Genomic DNA, 16725 nt, shown 5'->3' with positions numbered 1-16725 from the left:
TTTTAGATTTCTCGTCTATTACTTTCTATAATATATATATATATATATATATATATATATATACACATGCATTGATAAATATTGTAATTTATTCAATTTTATTTTTCATCATTAATTTTTTCCTATTTCTTTAATTGCTTTATCTAGTATATTGAGCTTTTTATTATCTTGATATGTTCCAATTTTAAGATAATGTTGACCTTTATCTTTGTAATTCTATTTTATATAAATAAATATATATTTATGTTATGGAAAATCACAATAACACTGGTACAACCGGTTCTGAATCCAAACAAAATGGATTGATTGTTTGTCATCTATGACAGATTTTCTTCAGCCTCCATTTTCTGTTTCAAGAGAGTTCAACATAGCTGATCAACAATAAGTCCTTTTTTTTTACAATTGATGCCAGATGTGGATCAGAATGTTGATGATGTAAAGAGAGAAGCTTGGTTTTAGATACATTAAAAGTAACCAGCCACTCCTTACCCCATTGTACTACGTGCTCAAGATCAGAGGAGAGAGAATTGGAGAGAACTTGGTCTTAGATGTGCTACCATAAATGGTAGTGTCGTCAGCATAAATGTCTACAAATGATGTAAGGATGTGATTTGGAAGATCATTAATGTAAATCAGGAAAAGAGTTGGGCCCAGGATGGACCGCTGAGGGACACCGGCATTAATACTGTGAGCTTCTGATTTTTGCCCCTCAACTACTACTCTTATGAACCTATCAGAAAGAAATGATTTAATAATTGAGAAGACATTTCTGGCTATACCATAGCTAGAGATCTTATGAAGTAAACCTTTATGCCATACCCTATCAAAGGCCTTATATATGTCAAGAGCAATTGCCCTAGAAAGGTTGCCTCCGTCGAGAGATTTGCTAATCCTATGAGATATAACTGTAAGCACATCTGCTGTAGATCTAGCAGAACAGAAACCATATTGAGTGTCACTAAGAAGGTTATTTTTTTGCTGAGATGGTTGATTACTTCTGTATTTAACACAGATTCCAGCAACTTACTCATGACGCACAGGAGACTTATTGGCCTGTACTGAGAGGGGGGATGAGCGATCACCTGAATTCTTAAATACAGGGCATACTGATGAGATTTTCCAGGGAGATGGGAAACTATTCTCCTTAAGACAACGCTTAAACATTTTTTTAAGTATGGGCGCTAGTTCAGGTTGAAGTTTTTTGAGTACTATAATTGGAATACCATCAGGGCCAGTTGCTTTACTGGAATCAAGGTTTTTGATTAGATTGGCAACATCACGTACAGATATACGTATATCACATAGCGTGTTTTCTGATACAGGAGGAAATATTGGGGGTTGGCAGGCATTGTCGCAAAGGGTAGAATTAGCTGCAAAGTTCTTGACAAAGAGTTTGGCTTTGTCTGATGCTGACGAGATTACCTCAGGTCCATTGATAATAGTTGGGATGGAGCACACGCTTCTGTTCAGGATTCTGTTTGCTATTTTCCAAAACTGGTGGGAACCAAGCCGCTGCTCAGCTACTTTGGACTTAACAGATTGAGCATATAACTCTCTTGCGTTCTTTATTACTTTCTTACAATGGTTGCTGGCAGTCCTGAAAGCGGCTTTAGTTTCCATACATCTATTACGTTTGAAGCAGTGGAAAAAGTGATTTCTGTGCGCAATGGCTGCAGCACATTCTGGAGAGAACCATGGTTGGCTGTTAGGTTTTTGCTGAAACTTTTTCGAGGGTATGAAACAGTCAATACCTACAATTAACCATTCCCTCAGGTCTAATACTATAGAGGACACATCCTTTTTAAACATGGAATGCAGAGGTAGATCAGATATAAATGTACGGAAGCTATCCCAGTCAGCCTTAGTGTATCGATATACTGTATGATGGAGAGGTACGTCTGGGGACTTATTACATTTCATTTTTATCTTAATTGATACAACAGAGTGGTCGGAAGATCCAAGAGGCGACAAAACAGAAACTGAACATAGTTCAGGGCAAGTTGTGAGAAAAAGGTCTAGTAGGCTCGCATACTGGCTGTCATTGTCGGGCACACGGGTGGGTTCCTGAACAATCTGAGTGAGGTCATAGGCAATGGAGAAATCATGACAGAACCTCCCCTCATCATCGGTCTTGTTTGAGTGGGTCAACCATTCGACGTTGTGAACATTGAACTCCACATACGTGAATGTTAGCTGAAGGATAAGCAGATAGGACTTGGTCAATTTTCTCAAATATGCTTTTAAAGATAGTAACTCCGCTGTTGTGGGGGCGATAGAAAGTAAATATAAATGCAGTAGTGTGAGCTAAAGCAACCCAGAAGCACATATAGGGTAAGTTAGGATCTTTCCTGGAGATGTCCCTACCACATGGAAAGCTATCTTTAATATAGGCACATATTCTATGCCCATGGCGATCTTGGGGGTCAGATTTAGAAGTTAGAGTATCCTTTAATTGCAAACTCTTCTAGGGAAATAGCCTGTCCAATGCTAGTTTCACTTAAAAATAAAAGGTCTGGTTTAGTCTCTCTTTCTTTGGATTTAATCAATACCAATGCTCTGTCTGATCTTCTGTAACACATAAATAATTATGCTCTTATTTTTTAATTAAAAAAAAATTCATAATAATTAGACACTCTGCTGAAGTTCTATCCTACTAACTTTACATAACTATAAATGCATAAATTAAACTTAATAATAATAATAATAATAGAGAGAGAAATGCAGACTTACTACAATATTTTCAGAATTCACTGACATGACAGCATCATAAAAGGCTAATTGTAATCGTTGATAAGCTGGTCCATGTTCAAATGTAAACATCTGCCAACTGTCATCTGGAGCAGTTTCCAAAACAGACATTGTCAAACCTGAAAATATATGAAAATAAGGAATAAAGAAATTTTTTCTTTGCTTTTGCATGACTATGTGATGTTTTATGTTTGGACCCAAGATGACATGTCCATCGTATAACATTAAATGTTTTCAAAATACAAAAGGTACGATTGATCTTAGGGATCACTTATGGCTCCATGTGTTAGGTAACATCTTATTGGTTGATTTTAGTTATGTGAAGAGACAAGAGTGAATATTTGAAAAGATAGAATCCAGATACTGAATGGAATTTTAAAAAATATGTGTGTAATGTTAGAGACTAGCAGACAAGATCAAATAAACGATACATCTTAAGTTAAACATAAGTTTCCAGCTACTTGTCCAAGAGGAACTCAAACCATAACATGATCAGACTGCAAGAGAGGGGACTGATCAACACTGGTTGCGTGATCAAATATGTTGACAAGGTCAGTCTCAACCCTAACCTGACCAGTGATTTTGCCACATTTCTGCCATGACTATAGGATGACTATACAGTTTAAGCAGAATAGAAATAAAACTGATATTTTACAATAAAATAGTTAAACTTACTTAATAATTGGTGATAGAAAAGTGCATTGTCTTTATGAAAGAGCACTTTTTTTCTTTTTTTTTTTTTATTAATGGCTATTTTTTTGGTGAATTTTAAATGCACTAAAAAGGCTATATAATATCTGCTATTTATGGTTCTTCCTTTCACAAGCTAACCAATAAACAAAATACCTTGCTCATCCCAAAACTTATCTGCTGATGTTTGCACCTTGGGTCACTTTTTGGCAGCTTTTACCTGCTGCTGTCCATTCAGCTGCCTCCTGATTTGACTCCAAAATGAATGATGGATTCATGTATCATCTATTGTTACATATGGACACAAAAACTCGTTTTGTTGTATTGAAAAAATTGCAAACTATACTCTGAATCATTAATACATTGTTATTTTTCATCGACTGCAAGCAAACTTGGCACCCATTTTGAACACAGTTTTCTCATAACTCCTCGATCTCATACAACTTCAACTTACAATCAGCTATAAGTTTATGAACATTTTTTTTGTTTTCCAGGATAAATTTGGGCCATTCAACATCATTCGTGTCTGTATGACCATGTTTAAAGTCAGTATATCTTATTATTTCCAACAGAGTAGATTCCGAATAATGCTTATCAAGCAATTGCTGGAATCCCCATCAGAATACAATGCTTCATAGACATGAAATTTAATTTTTCTTATTGTGTTAAAAACTTGCAACAACAGCTTCACTTTTATAACTATAATTTGTAATCTAAAAATCTGAATAGTCTCAAATTTTGACACTTGTCATTTGAAGATTGGTATGCTATAAAAATCATATGGACTTTTTATAAGTGGTATCATCTATATGTCAAGTCCGGGAGTTATTAATTATTTGGAAATTCCAATTTACAGCTGTTACTGACCTATATAATATTAACAGTTTAAGCATGTATATGATGATATAAAAAATGGTGAATGATAGCTTTATGAGGGCATTCATCTTCAAATAAATGTCTATTTCTTGGTAATAATCAATCATTTTTCATCTGTTCTTCCTTTCTCTTAATTATTTATGTTATTGGCCCACTCCAACTTCTTGTCTTACCATTCATCCTTTATTTATGTTATTTAACTTTAATGATGTCATCTATTGCACACAGTGACAAGCTAGCTAGTAAACAAGATTCATAGAGGTTTCATAAAATACAGATAAAAAGACTAATGAATGAAACAGTTACGAAAATGATTTGTTCAAAATGTCAACAGTTTCAGTTCTACTACTATTAATAAGGGAAAAATAGCAATGTTTCTTTTTGCTTTCATAATAAATATATAAAACATGCTCCCATTATTTAATGCAATTTTAAAATTTACCAATCAACACAAATTTATTTTATTTTTACATCATTCATAAAAATGTGGCTTTTGAGTATATGAAGAAAACAAAATTTTCATTATATCTAAAATCTTTTGATGTAGGTACCAAATTTATTTTAATAACCAATAATAGTTACAAAGTAATGATCATTCAAAGTTTGGCAGAAATTATAAAAGTTTATCTTGTGTGAAATTGTATAACTAAAAATGTTTTGAACAAATAAAATATCCTTATTCACAGCAGCATTACAAGTTGATTTTTTCTTTTTAGATAATTGTTATTTTTTTTTTTAACTTGCATGAAAAGAGCTATATAAAGGATGCTTAAAACCGTTTGAATTATGCAAATACCATCAGTAGTTCAAAAATGAGAATTTTAAGTGCCATAATTTATACTTTTCCATGGACATTGTTCTTTAGAAAAAGTGGGCTAAATTACGGACCTCAACATTTCAAGAAATTCAATAATTTTGCCATCATTTATTTATTTTCCAAACTATTCTTATGAAACTTTGCACTCTTATGTAAAAATGCGTGCTCTTTCTGATTATCTAGTCAAATTTGATCTATCTCTTTACCATAAGCCATGGATTATAAATTAGGATGTACAAATTTCGATTTTTTTTAAACTGGCACATGTTATCATACAGTGGCTGTCTATTCATGAACAAAACTAAGTATTATAGTGGTATTTAAATATAGCTTTACTGAGAATAGGCATTTTCCTGCTTCATCACCAAAGGAGAGCTTAATCTTGGGTATAGCCATTGAATGCCTAAAAAGCATTCATGGCCGGTATTTACTTAAAGAAAAGAAAAAATTGAGTAAATATAAATTAATCTCAGAAATAAATCAAAGAAAATTTTTCATATAGATTTTGGATTTCTGTAAAAGATGGAAATTCCCATAGTTGACCAGAACTTATGCATTTTAGGATCAGTCCAATTTTCAATTTTGTAAATCCTCTATCTAGCCCAAAATATACCCCTATTTTCTGAGATGCAACCATAAATTGTACTCTATATGAATCCTCAATGTAACTTTCAGAGTACGAGGATATCAGGAATCCTAATAAGCAACAACTATATATTCACCAGTTGATGGTAATTTTTGTCATTTCTATTGTTGTTTTACTGAAAATTCAATTATGTAAACAAAGAAATAAAACAGTAATTTTTTTACCTTGTTTCCACCTTAACATTTAAAATGATTACTTCTATAGGTTTTAGGGTATGCTGAAAACGAATTTCGCAATTAAATTTTCTGCAAATAAGTAGTTTTCCGGATATTAAGCAATGTCATTTCTTAAGTTATTGCTGGTGGCCATCTTGGTATGTGCAAGCGCACAAACGCAACCTCAAGAAACTATGCACAAACGCGCATACCAAGATAGCCACCAGCAATAATGTAAGAAATGACATTGCTTAATATCCGGAAAACTACTTATTTGCGGAAAATTTAAATGCAATATTCGTTTTCAGCATACCCAAAAACCTTAAAAGGTAGTAATTTTAAAGAAAAATGTTAAGGTGGAAACAAGGTAAAAATTTACAAAATGCTTCACAATGAAATTCTTTATCAAACCGCCTTATTATTATTTAGATATCCTCAAAAAACAAAAAAAAAACGGGCTTGTTTTACAGATTCGAAAAAATGGTCTTAACAATGAGTTAAAAATAAATTCAAGTTTTCATATCTTTTTTATTTAATTGTTAGGTGAAAGTACAGAATAGTTAACAAAATACCCTTCCTTTCCCATGTTAAGAATGGGTTTCTAAATAATAACATTATTATTTCAGCATGGTAGCATAAGTGCACAAGCACCTTTTATTTGTTATATATTTGTTTTTGTTTTTTACCACTAAAAAACAATTCTACCTTAAGTACAAGTAAGGAGTTATAAATACAATAACAGAAATGTACTTTGTTTGTTTGTTTGTTTGTTTGTCAGAATAAAAAATGAAATCGATTTTTCTGCTTTCGTTTTGAAAGCAGAAAAAACAGTTATTTTATTATTCTTTAGTCAGCTGAGCACATTTACCCAAACAGATTTGAATTTCTATAAAAGATAACATTTTAAAGAATTTTCCGCATAATTAATAATTATCAAATATTTACATATTATACATGAAAATAATTCTGAAACTATTATCTATATGAAAATGGATGATATATACGAATTTATCCTATCAATTTGGAAATATTCTTTGTCAACTTTGCTCGATCGTAACTTTGCTTCCTGTGGTCGTAAAAATAAAAATCAAAACACCAGTAGAGATGGACTTCTTTGCTTATATAGCCTGTAAAATTTCAGCCATACCCAATCAAATTTGCATCCAAATGTAACGTATGAAATGTAAACATTGAGAAAACAGTTTCCCTTTTTGCCGTCATCATTTTTTACCGCTTTTTAATTGTTAACTTGGAGCATAAAAACATTGAACACATAAAAGAAAAATAAATTAACATCATTGGAATGCTTATTCTATTCTCTTCCCAGCAATGTAATTCTTTTAAAAATTGACGCACAAATAAAAAAGATATGACTGGTTGAAGCACATCAGGTATGTAATATTGCTGATGTCCACGAAAATACAGCATACGCTTGTAATGCTATTTACAGATGTAAAATCGATGGTAAATGAAAATTAATCATAATGGAAACAATCATATTTATTAACTTCATGCATCTTGGCAGCAAACTGATGGAGGAGAGAAACCTCCCTAGAGCTGGAGACTTAAGCAAAATATCCGGTTTGCAAACCTAACATTGCATAGATAGCAGATAGCTTGTCTATTTCCTTTGCTTTGCACTCTTGTATTGCCTACTAGCCAGGCACAGAAGTAACATTAGCCTTTTTTTACTGGCTAGGACAATGACAATGAATACTGTCTCTCTACCCTACAACTTGCTTGTTATTTAGCTTCATATGACTATTCTGGACCGCTCTTGTTCTGACAGGTTGAAGGTACAGGTTTAACAGCTTGTCTAGCGGCTGTTTGGTACTATTGGAGCCCTAACTCTTAGAAATTCTATAACAAGCTCCACTTTCCCAAATGGTTCAATTCAACTTTTGCAGCTGCTATTGCTCATAGCTAGTATTCTGTCAATTCAACTACCATAAATACTTCAATGGAATGTGTACTGATAAATTTGCTGCTCTTGTGCCTTCTCGACATAAATACACTCATCAATCAGTTAAATCCCACTCTTTTACTAATGAGATCCTCAGATACCAAAGGACTTTCTACTCTAATGGCTTTTTTCCTCAAACTACTTGCTTTTGAAATTTCCCCAGACTATCAATATGCATAAACTTAAATGTAGTGTGAACAAACATCTTGCTGCACAACTAACTAAAAATGCCGCTATTGATATGGCTTCTAATTTGCAGTAGCCCCTTATGTCTCAGTGGCAAGATGAAATATTGCTTGAGGTGAATTAAAGTTTTAAAAAAAAAAAAATCAAACCAAGTTATTACCCCGCCAAAAATGGAGATGCAAGTTTGACTGTTCATGCTTCATTTCAACAGCTAATACATTGATGTTTCTTAATATGCTATGCATATTAAGAAACAAAGTTTTGTTTATTCTTTTAATATTAAATCAATGTAATAAACAGACATGAAGAAAGATTGAGAGAAAAGAAAAAAAAAACACATGATTTCTAACTTTTTCAATGCTGTTCTTATATGTTGAGCTGATGCTTTCTTTATGTCATTGCTGTCGGATTAGCCATTTTTATTTGTAGCATGTTTTGGTTTACAAGCATAATATTGACACCAAAAGATTAAAGACAAGATAATTATCACTAAACAATGTAATTTTCAGAAGTTTCAAAACTGAATTTCAGTATTATTTCATTCATTACAACTTGGATTTATTTTGTAAAAGACTACTTAAAACTCTATTTTAAGCCTATCTTTAAGATAAGATTAATTTTATATATAGAGACACATCAATTTGGTTGCTCCAAATTTGAAAATACATTTTCTTCAAGTAAAAATCAAAACATCCATAATGGAAAACAATGATTTAACTTGAAATAATCTGGAAAAAAAGTTATTAATAAGATTTATAGAATTATAAAGAGAAAAGGTTAAATTTCATTTCCTTTTAAATCTTATCAAAATAATCCCAAAAATATTGTAAGTTAATAATATTGACATATTACTTCCCCTTAGATTACCAAAGTTCAGTGACATTGAGATTAGTCGGTACCAGATGAGTGTCCATTTGAATACACCAGGTGTTGTATGTAAGAGGATGTTGACACCTTTCCACAAGAGCTGCAACAAATGTAGTGTTGTCTTCCCTGAAGAAGATATACATGTGACTGAGAACTGCTTGTGAATTTCATACTTCCATGAAACTTCCTCTAATGGAGAAACGAGCTTAACCTCTAGAGTGAGTACTGCTTTGGTACAGTAATATTAAAGGAAATTGATTATACTTTCCCCTTTTTCACACTAGTTTTGATACCGAATACGAATCTTATATTTTTCCATATAGCAACATCTGTAACATAATTTTAAAATGTTTTCATTGTCATCAGGCTAAAAAATAAACTTATTTTATTATTTTTACTTACTTGTTTTTGAGTAGATAGGCCATGTGTCCTTAGGTGTTGTCATCCATGTTGCTGGACGTCCTCGTTTTGTCCTCCTAACTCTATGAAAATATACATGTATTATAATAGAAATTAGCACTACAATTGATCAGGTTGATACCAAAAAGATATGGTCAAAATGTAATCTTTTTTATTTCTTATAAAAAAATAATAAAACAATTTTACTCTAGGGCTGAAAAATATTTTTAAACTATTTAAAATAGTTGAATTTTATAAATAAAAATTATAAAAAAAAAAGAAAAATTTTCAAACACAAAAAATTGAAAATGAATTATGTCTTATTACTCAAAAATAAAATCAACAAAAAAAATTCTAAATTCCTAAAATTAAATTATTACTCTAGGTGACTTATATCTCGGCTTGCCTGGGAAATTAGATTAATTCAAGAACTTCCATGCCCCAACCTTGAAGTATTGAATATTATTACTAATAAGGATAATAACAATAAAACCAACAATAATCGGTTTGACTAAGCAAAATAATGTCTTGATTTTGTGGATTGGCAAAAAGTGTTGAGTGGTATTGTTGATGAAAAGTATGTTTTGTTTTGTAAGAAGGTAAGAAACTATTAGGCTTTCTGGCATCTGGGGATCTCCACAGAGGTGGGATTTTGCTGTATGGCAGGTTAGTTGGGAATATCTATGTGGAGAGGGCTCAAGTGCTATGAGTTCATCAGAGCACATTCTATTTAAATACTTGTAAAGTAAACATAAGGATGCAACATTGCAGTGATAGCACAGAGGTTGGAATTTGTCAGATTAGATTTGAAACTCTTTTTTGGATTTGGTCTGAGAGACTAGTGACTAGAGTTGCACATCAGTCCATGCTCCATGCTTGAGTGAACTGTGGCTTTGTAAAGATATAGTATATGCTCTGGTATGAGTAATTTTCTAACATAGCAGAAGGAGCCCATCTTCTTTGCAGCAGCCTTGGCAATGTCCTCAAAATGTATTTGTTCCAATTCATGTTGCTTGTGAATGTTAAGCTGAGGAGTTTTGTAGGATGTTGTCATGAAAATCGGTGGTTGAGAAGGGTTTTTGTAGTTAAAGAAGTTTAACCTTAGTAGCATTAAATGTTATCATCCATTATTCACTACATTTCAGTAGTGATTGAAAGTTGCTTTCTAGCGTTTCTGCCATTGCCTTGGATATGTATACATACGTTTTTCCTTTATGTCAATTACAGAGTGTGGTGTCATGAGCAAATATACCTGACACAATTTTATCAGGGAGGTCATTTATGAATATTAGTAATAATAAAAGTCCAAGAATCAACACCTGGGGTCCACCTGTATGAATACGTTGTGAAAATGACACTCAAGATGGAAACAGTAGTCCGATGAATTCAATAATATGAATAAATAATCCTCATTTCAAAAATTCATAAATGTAGGATCTGATTATGTCTAGAAGTGTAAGCCACTTTGAGCTTCAGATGGTTCACTGTTACACACAAGTCCTGGTAGGTGACTTGTTTGTAGTAGACAGTTCCACAGAACAAAATATTCTTACCGTGTCGAAACCCGGGAAAAAACATGCGAAATTGCTCCAGAAAAGGTTTAATATTTATGAAGCAATTCTGGTTCCTGATTGGTTTGTAGCAGAACGTGAATTAATTTGATTCGTCAGTTCTTAGCAGCATCGTTTATAAATAGAATCGTCCGACTGTGTGGGATCATACCCCATTATAGGATCAAAATATTGCAACATCCTCCCTATTTTTTATAATGGGGAAGCCCCTTGTGTTTGTTCTGCTCAAAAATAAATATATATTTTTATATTTACTTAAACATAACAAAAATTAGAAATCATTTGGATCTTAGAATTTTAGCATTTAAAAAGACGCCATTTTTAATTGTGTTCAAACGTCAAAAAGGAAAATTACAAAGATTTTTTTTTCTCTAAGCAAAAGTATTAGTAGGTTAAAGTGTTAATACAAAATAAAATGGATACAGTTTAACGTCTTGTCCAGGACTATTTTTCTTTTCTTTTTATTTTTTTTTTATATATAGAAATCTATATACTGAGCATTATCCCTAGGGTTTTCCGCTGATATTGATGCAAAAAAGTAATAGCCTTCTCATAAGTGGAACTTCGCTGGTCTGTATTTTTAATATATAGAAATCTATATACATACAGGGCAGTGAAAAATAAAATTATTCAGTCAAATTCACCAACAAGTTTTGAGAAAAACGTAGCTTTATCTCGTTTTCTACGAAATGGCATTTTATATCCATATGCCTAGATCTCTCGTTTTCTACGAAATGGCATTTTATATCCATATGCCTAGATTTTTGATTGATCATCCATGCTTTGTGCTAAGACTATACTGGCTTGATTATCACAATTAATTACCACGAGGCTTGTAATCAATTCTGGCTCTAAAATAGTCTTCATGATATTTTTAAGGTAGAGTGCTTCTAGGGTCGTGTGTGTGATCGCGATAAATTCTGCTTCACACGTAGAGAGAGATACAATCTGTTGCTTTTTAGATTTCCATGAAATAATAGGCCCATTTTCTGAGAGTCTGAAACAATATCCAGATACACTCCTGCGATCTTCTCCGTTTGCCCAGTCTGAATCCGAAAAACCTTCTAATTTTAGGGGATTTCTTGATTTTCTAAATACTAACTTCTGTTCTTTAGTTCCTTTTAAATAACGTAGGACTTGTTTAGCTCTGTTTAAATCCTTCATTGTCGGTCGTGATAATTTTTGTGACAGTTTTGTTACTGTACAGCACACGTCGGGCCTGGTTGCAGTCATCAAATATACAAGACTACCTATAATCTCGCGATATTGTGTCATTTATTATTTCAGATTCTGTGTGTATACTTTTTTATTAATATCATTTTCGACCGGTGCAGAGCGTTTCTTGCACTCTCCCATTCCAAATTTTAATAGTATTTTGTCGATGTACCTCGATTGAGTCATCGTAACAAGTCCTTTGCTTGGAGTAAATTCTATCCCCAGAAAACAGGATATTTTGCCAAGATTGGTCATTTTGAATCTTTTACTTAATTTGTTCTTAACATCAGTCAACATTATGTCACAATTTGATGCGATTAAAATATCCTCGACCCACAAAACCAAAATCAGTAGTTTATCGTCTTTGTGTTGGGTATATAAAAAGGGGTCTACAGCGCATTGTCTAAATTGTTGTTTAATAATATAATCATGGAATACTGTGTTCCAACACTGAGCACTCTGCTTTAGACCATATGACTTGTTAAGTCGCTACACGCTATTTTTATTTTTCATTATAAATCCCTCTGGAGGGGTAATATAAATTTCAGTCTATTGGGGCATTTTCCACTGAATAGCAATAGTCGATTTGATAATCTTTTATATTGTCGACCACAGAAAAATCGGGTCGTCTTCTATTTCTTTTTTGGGATATCTCTCGACTTTATCATCATCATCATCATCATCGACACTCGTCTCCGTCATTTTTATTCTTTTCGTTTGTTCTAATTATTTAAGGTAATATAATTCCATCCTCTTCATATGACGGGTTTTCGTCTTTACAATTAAACGTGTCTGAATTTTACACACCAGATTCTTTTTATTTTATTTTTTTTTGGGAAAAAATATTAAATTGGCTGGACTGTTTTTATCGTATTCAAGAAATATACCTCTGTCAGCTTTAATATTCAATTCACTCCCTTTCTCTACATATGCGAAGCAAGTTGAACTAAATATATGCATTCTGCTTTAAATTTTTTTTTTTTTTTTTTTTTTTACCGCAGAAAGATTCATATGGAGTTTTAGATAGTGTTTTGTTAAAACACCTGTTGCGTATATAGGCTGCCGCCATAAGTGCATACGTCCAGAGGTTTTTAGGGAGTTTTGATTCAATGAGTAGGCATCTTGCCATTTCAAAAAGTGTCCGCCACGCACGTTCAGCAGTCCCGTTTTGGTGTGGCAATCTAGGAGCTGATGTTTCATGCCTGATACGATGGTTCATTAATAAAAGTTCAAAGTCTTTATAGGTGAATTCCGTACCGTTGTCAGAGCGAATACACTTGATTTCACCGTAGGTGGCCATGTCGGCTAGATATTTCTTAGTTGCTAGCAGGGTATCAGATTTGTTCTTTAAAAAGTAAACCATTATTAAACCTGAATGGTCATCTACGAAATTCAACCCATATCAATAATGTTCTCTGGCCATCGGTTCTACGGGACCGTTCAAGTCCCAATGCACCATTGATAGGATTTTTTTTTTTTTGTATTCATAGTTTGTCATCTTCCCCTGCGTACAGGCAGTTGAAGGTTTTTGATGTTTGTATTCGCATTCCATCAACTACAGTTGGCAACTTTTTGATATCAGGAATATTGCAGTGTTCAAGAATTTTATGCCATGTTTGTAGATCATGGCAGGCGTTGTTGATGGGACTATGCTATTTAAATAATATAGTCGTCCATTTTCTTTAATGTCGAATACAATTCCATTCGGGCACACCAGCCCCGATTTATTGGGGCCAAAGTTTATATCTGCACATTGTCCCATGGCAGCCTGCATAGAAAATATATTTTGTTTAAATTTTGGGACCAGAAGAGCGCTCTCCTGAATACCGAAACACAGTTCACCCTTATTGTTCTTTAGCGAGATTTTCGCATTGGCTCTTTTCAAAAATGATATCATTGACTCGACTCCCGTCAGCCAGTTCTACAAAATGATTTTGTTGCTTAAAGTTGGGATCAAAATTGATAAAATCAGATTCCTTTGTAATCACATGTGCCGTGGCCCCACAACCGACAAGAAAATTATTATTGCTTGTTGACGCATCAAATGTACACGAAAATAAAAAATGTATGTTCGCTAACAGAGCTCTCTACATTTTTAATGTAGTCGCTATTTTGAGTCCTGTATCTACATTGGAAACTCTTGTGATTAGGTCGTCCAATTATAACATAATTTTTGTACTTTTCTTCGGAAAAAACCTGCTTTTGGTAAAGTTGCGTTTTTTTATTCCTGGCATGGCAACATTATGTTTAGAATTTGTCCAGAAATACCATATGATTTCATTTTCATGAGAAGCCCTTCATGCCAGACCTTGTCAAAGGCTTTGGATCTATCAGAAGCTTCCCTTGCCTTATCTAGTGCATTATATATACATTTGGAGATAATGGTTAAAATATCTACGATAAAATAGGCTTGCCTAAATCCAAACTGTTGGTCAGAAAGAAGCTGTGCATTTACAAAATGATGGACTAGCGCTTGATTGATTAACTCAAAGATTTTTGTGTAAGGGGGAGGAGACTGTTGGGGTGAAAATTCTTGAATACTAGTATGACGGAGACAATTTTCCAGCTATCAGACAAACCAGACATTTTGATGTGTGGATTAGGGTTTGGACAGATGTGACCAAATCAACAAAACAAGATGTGTACTTGATATAAATTAATCAAGCTCTGGGTGTGTGTGTGATACCATCACATAATGTAGAAATAGGGACTCTAATGTTGTCCATTGATAGTTGTCTGGTCACGTCCATCCCCAGTAATTTTCTTCTCGGACTGATCTACTCTCGCCTGGCTTCGACTCCAATCTCTCTGACCTCTCAGGGAACTTTTGAGCCACCAATTGTCTTCAACAGAGTTCAACTCACGACTATTGTAAACTGTCGCAAACTCCAGACTCTTTGCAAAAATGCTCCTAAATGTCATAAAACTCCTTGCTAATCATAAAACTAAGTCTAAATATATTTCAGGTCTTTTTGTTTCTGTTCACTACCACATCTTGAATACAACCTCACTTCAGCTCTGCTTTGTCTACCTCATTGAACAACTTCCTCTCCATTATTCTCCTGATAAACTCATTTCCTATACTTTTGTTAACTCAATGAACTTATTTCCTCTTATTGTTTGCCATACTTCTTTTTCTCTTTCTTTTTTTCTTCATAACACTGGGTGGGGGCAATGTTGATAGGCTAACACAGGGATTAGATCCATTATCATTATAAAATATATCTCTATATACAAACTTACGGTTGTTCTGACTGAATTACTCTTGATCCAAATATTCTTTTCATTTCATTGTCAGGATTTAAATTTCTGTAAAGACAAAATTTAAATAGGCTCTTAAACAAAACCAGAATAAAAGATGTTATCCAAAATTAAAAATCAAATTATAAAATCCTTTTTCTAAACACAAAAGTATCATTAGCAAAGTAAAATGAAAAATCTTACTTATGTTCTATGTTAAGAAGTGATCGACAGTTGGCCGATAAAAAAGGCTGCTGTTTGGTACATTCAGAAAAGTCATTAGAAACACTTCCCAGAATAGCATTTACCTCACGGATGCTGGCATCAATTTCATCTTCAATCTATAAAGAAAAATACAAGGATTGCTATCAAAAACAGAAAATACTCTAATCCAACTGTTGCTAAAGGAACTTAAACTTAAATCTATTCATATTTCTAGGTTAAGAATTTATTTCAGTATTTTCATTTGCAAAATACATTTCCATCTTTTGTTTAAATATTGTAATGAAAGATTCTTAAAAATGCTTTTTGCTTATGAAGAATTAAACCTATTTTCCAAACAAAAATACAGAAAAATCTTTAAAAAAAACAAACTTTATAATGTACGTACCCATAACGGAACAAAGATGACATATTCCAAAAATCATAACTTGATCCAGTACTTTTTCAAAACTAAGAAAATCAAATTTTATGACAAAGAGAAATGTTATGTTTTGATCTGCCATGTTCAATAAATAAGGGGGTGACAATTCAATTTTTTATTTTTTTTTATTTTACGTGCATGCATTTTAAACAGAGTTTTCACGAGCGGTTTACAAAAACATAAGCACCAAACATTTTTATGTTTTTCATTCTTTTTTTTGGGAGGGGCGTTCAATTATAGAACTTGTGTGGCTTAACAGGTGCTTCTGCAATTTAATTAACCATTTTTCCATAAGTAACGTGCCAACATTTACCAATTAGAATACCATTTAATATTTTTAGAAAATTTTACTGTTTTCTGTTTGCATTGGGTGTCTAATCGATAAATGTTGGTTCGTTACTTACAGAAAAATGCCTTTTTTTTTTACATAGGCATCACCACTTATCAAGGCCCAGGGGCCACTAGAGGATAAGGGTTAAAGAGTGTACAGTAGTCAATTGGACAATATAGTAATTGTCAGTAATGGAAATCCAGTAAATTTGTTAACTTAAGAGGAACGGCTTATCAAGAACTTGTTTACATTGGACTTGAAGACAACCCCATTGTAGTCAGCTGGAAAGCAGGAAAACGGAAGACAGTTCCACAGGCGTGCAGTTCTAAGAAAGAAGCTTTGTTCATGGAATCTACGTTTAGGTTCAGGCATAGATAA

The 16725-nt window shown here is 33.0% G+C and overlaps 1 protein-coding gene across 4 annotated transcripts in view; it reads right to left on the bottom strand.

The window, feature by feature from the left end:
- Positions 1 to 16725, bottom strand: part of LOC145270457 (ribosome quality control complex subunit TCF25-like) — a 178181-nt gene that overhangs the window by 124500 nt on the left and 36956 nt on the right. For all 4 annotated transcript variants that reach the window (XM_080126184.1, XM_080126134.1, XM_080126299.1 and 1 more), the window contains exons 3-6: positions 15578 to 15714; positions 15377 to 15442; positions 9351 to 9430; positions 2731 to 2867 (exon numbers count right to left, since the gene is read on the bottom strand). In XM_080126184.1, the coding sequence (XP_079982310.1) occupies positions 2731 to 2867; positions 9351 to 9430; positions 15377 to 15442; positions 15578 to 15714 (420 nt within the window). The remainder of the gene's footprint in view (positions 1 to 2730; positions 2868 to 9350; positions 9431 to 15376; positions 15443 to 15577; positions 15715 to 16725) is intronic.

This window comes from Euprymna scolopes, chromosome 1 (genome assembly GCF_053919585.1).
Source record: "Euprymna scolopes isolate OS-2025 chromosome 1, ASM5391958v1, whole genome shotgun sequence".
Taxonomy (NCBI): domain Eukaryota; kingdom Metazoa; phylum Mollusca; class Cephalopoda; order Sepiida; family Sepiolidae; genus Euprymna; species Euprymna scolopes.
The sequence above is the reverse complement of the archived record's forward strand: the minus strand, read 5'-3'. Positions and strand labels throughout refer to the sequence as shown.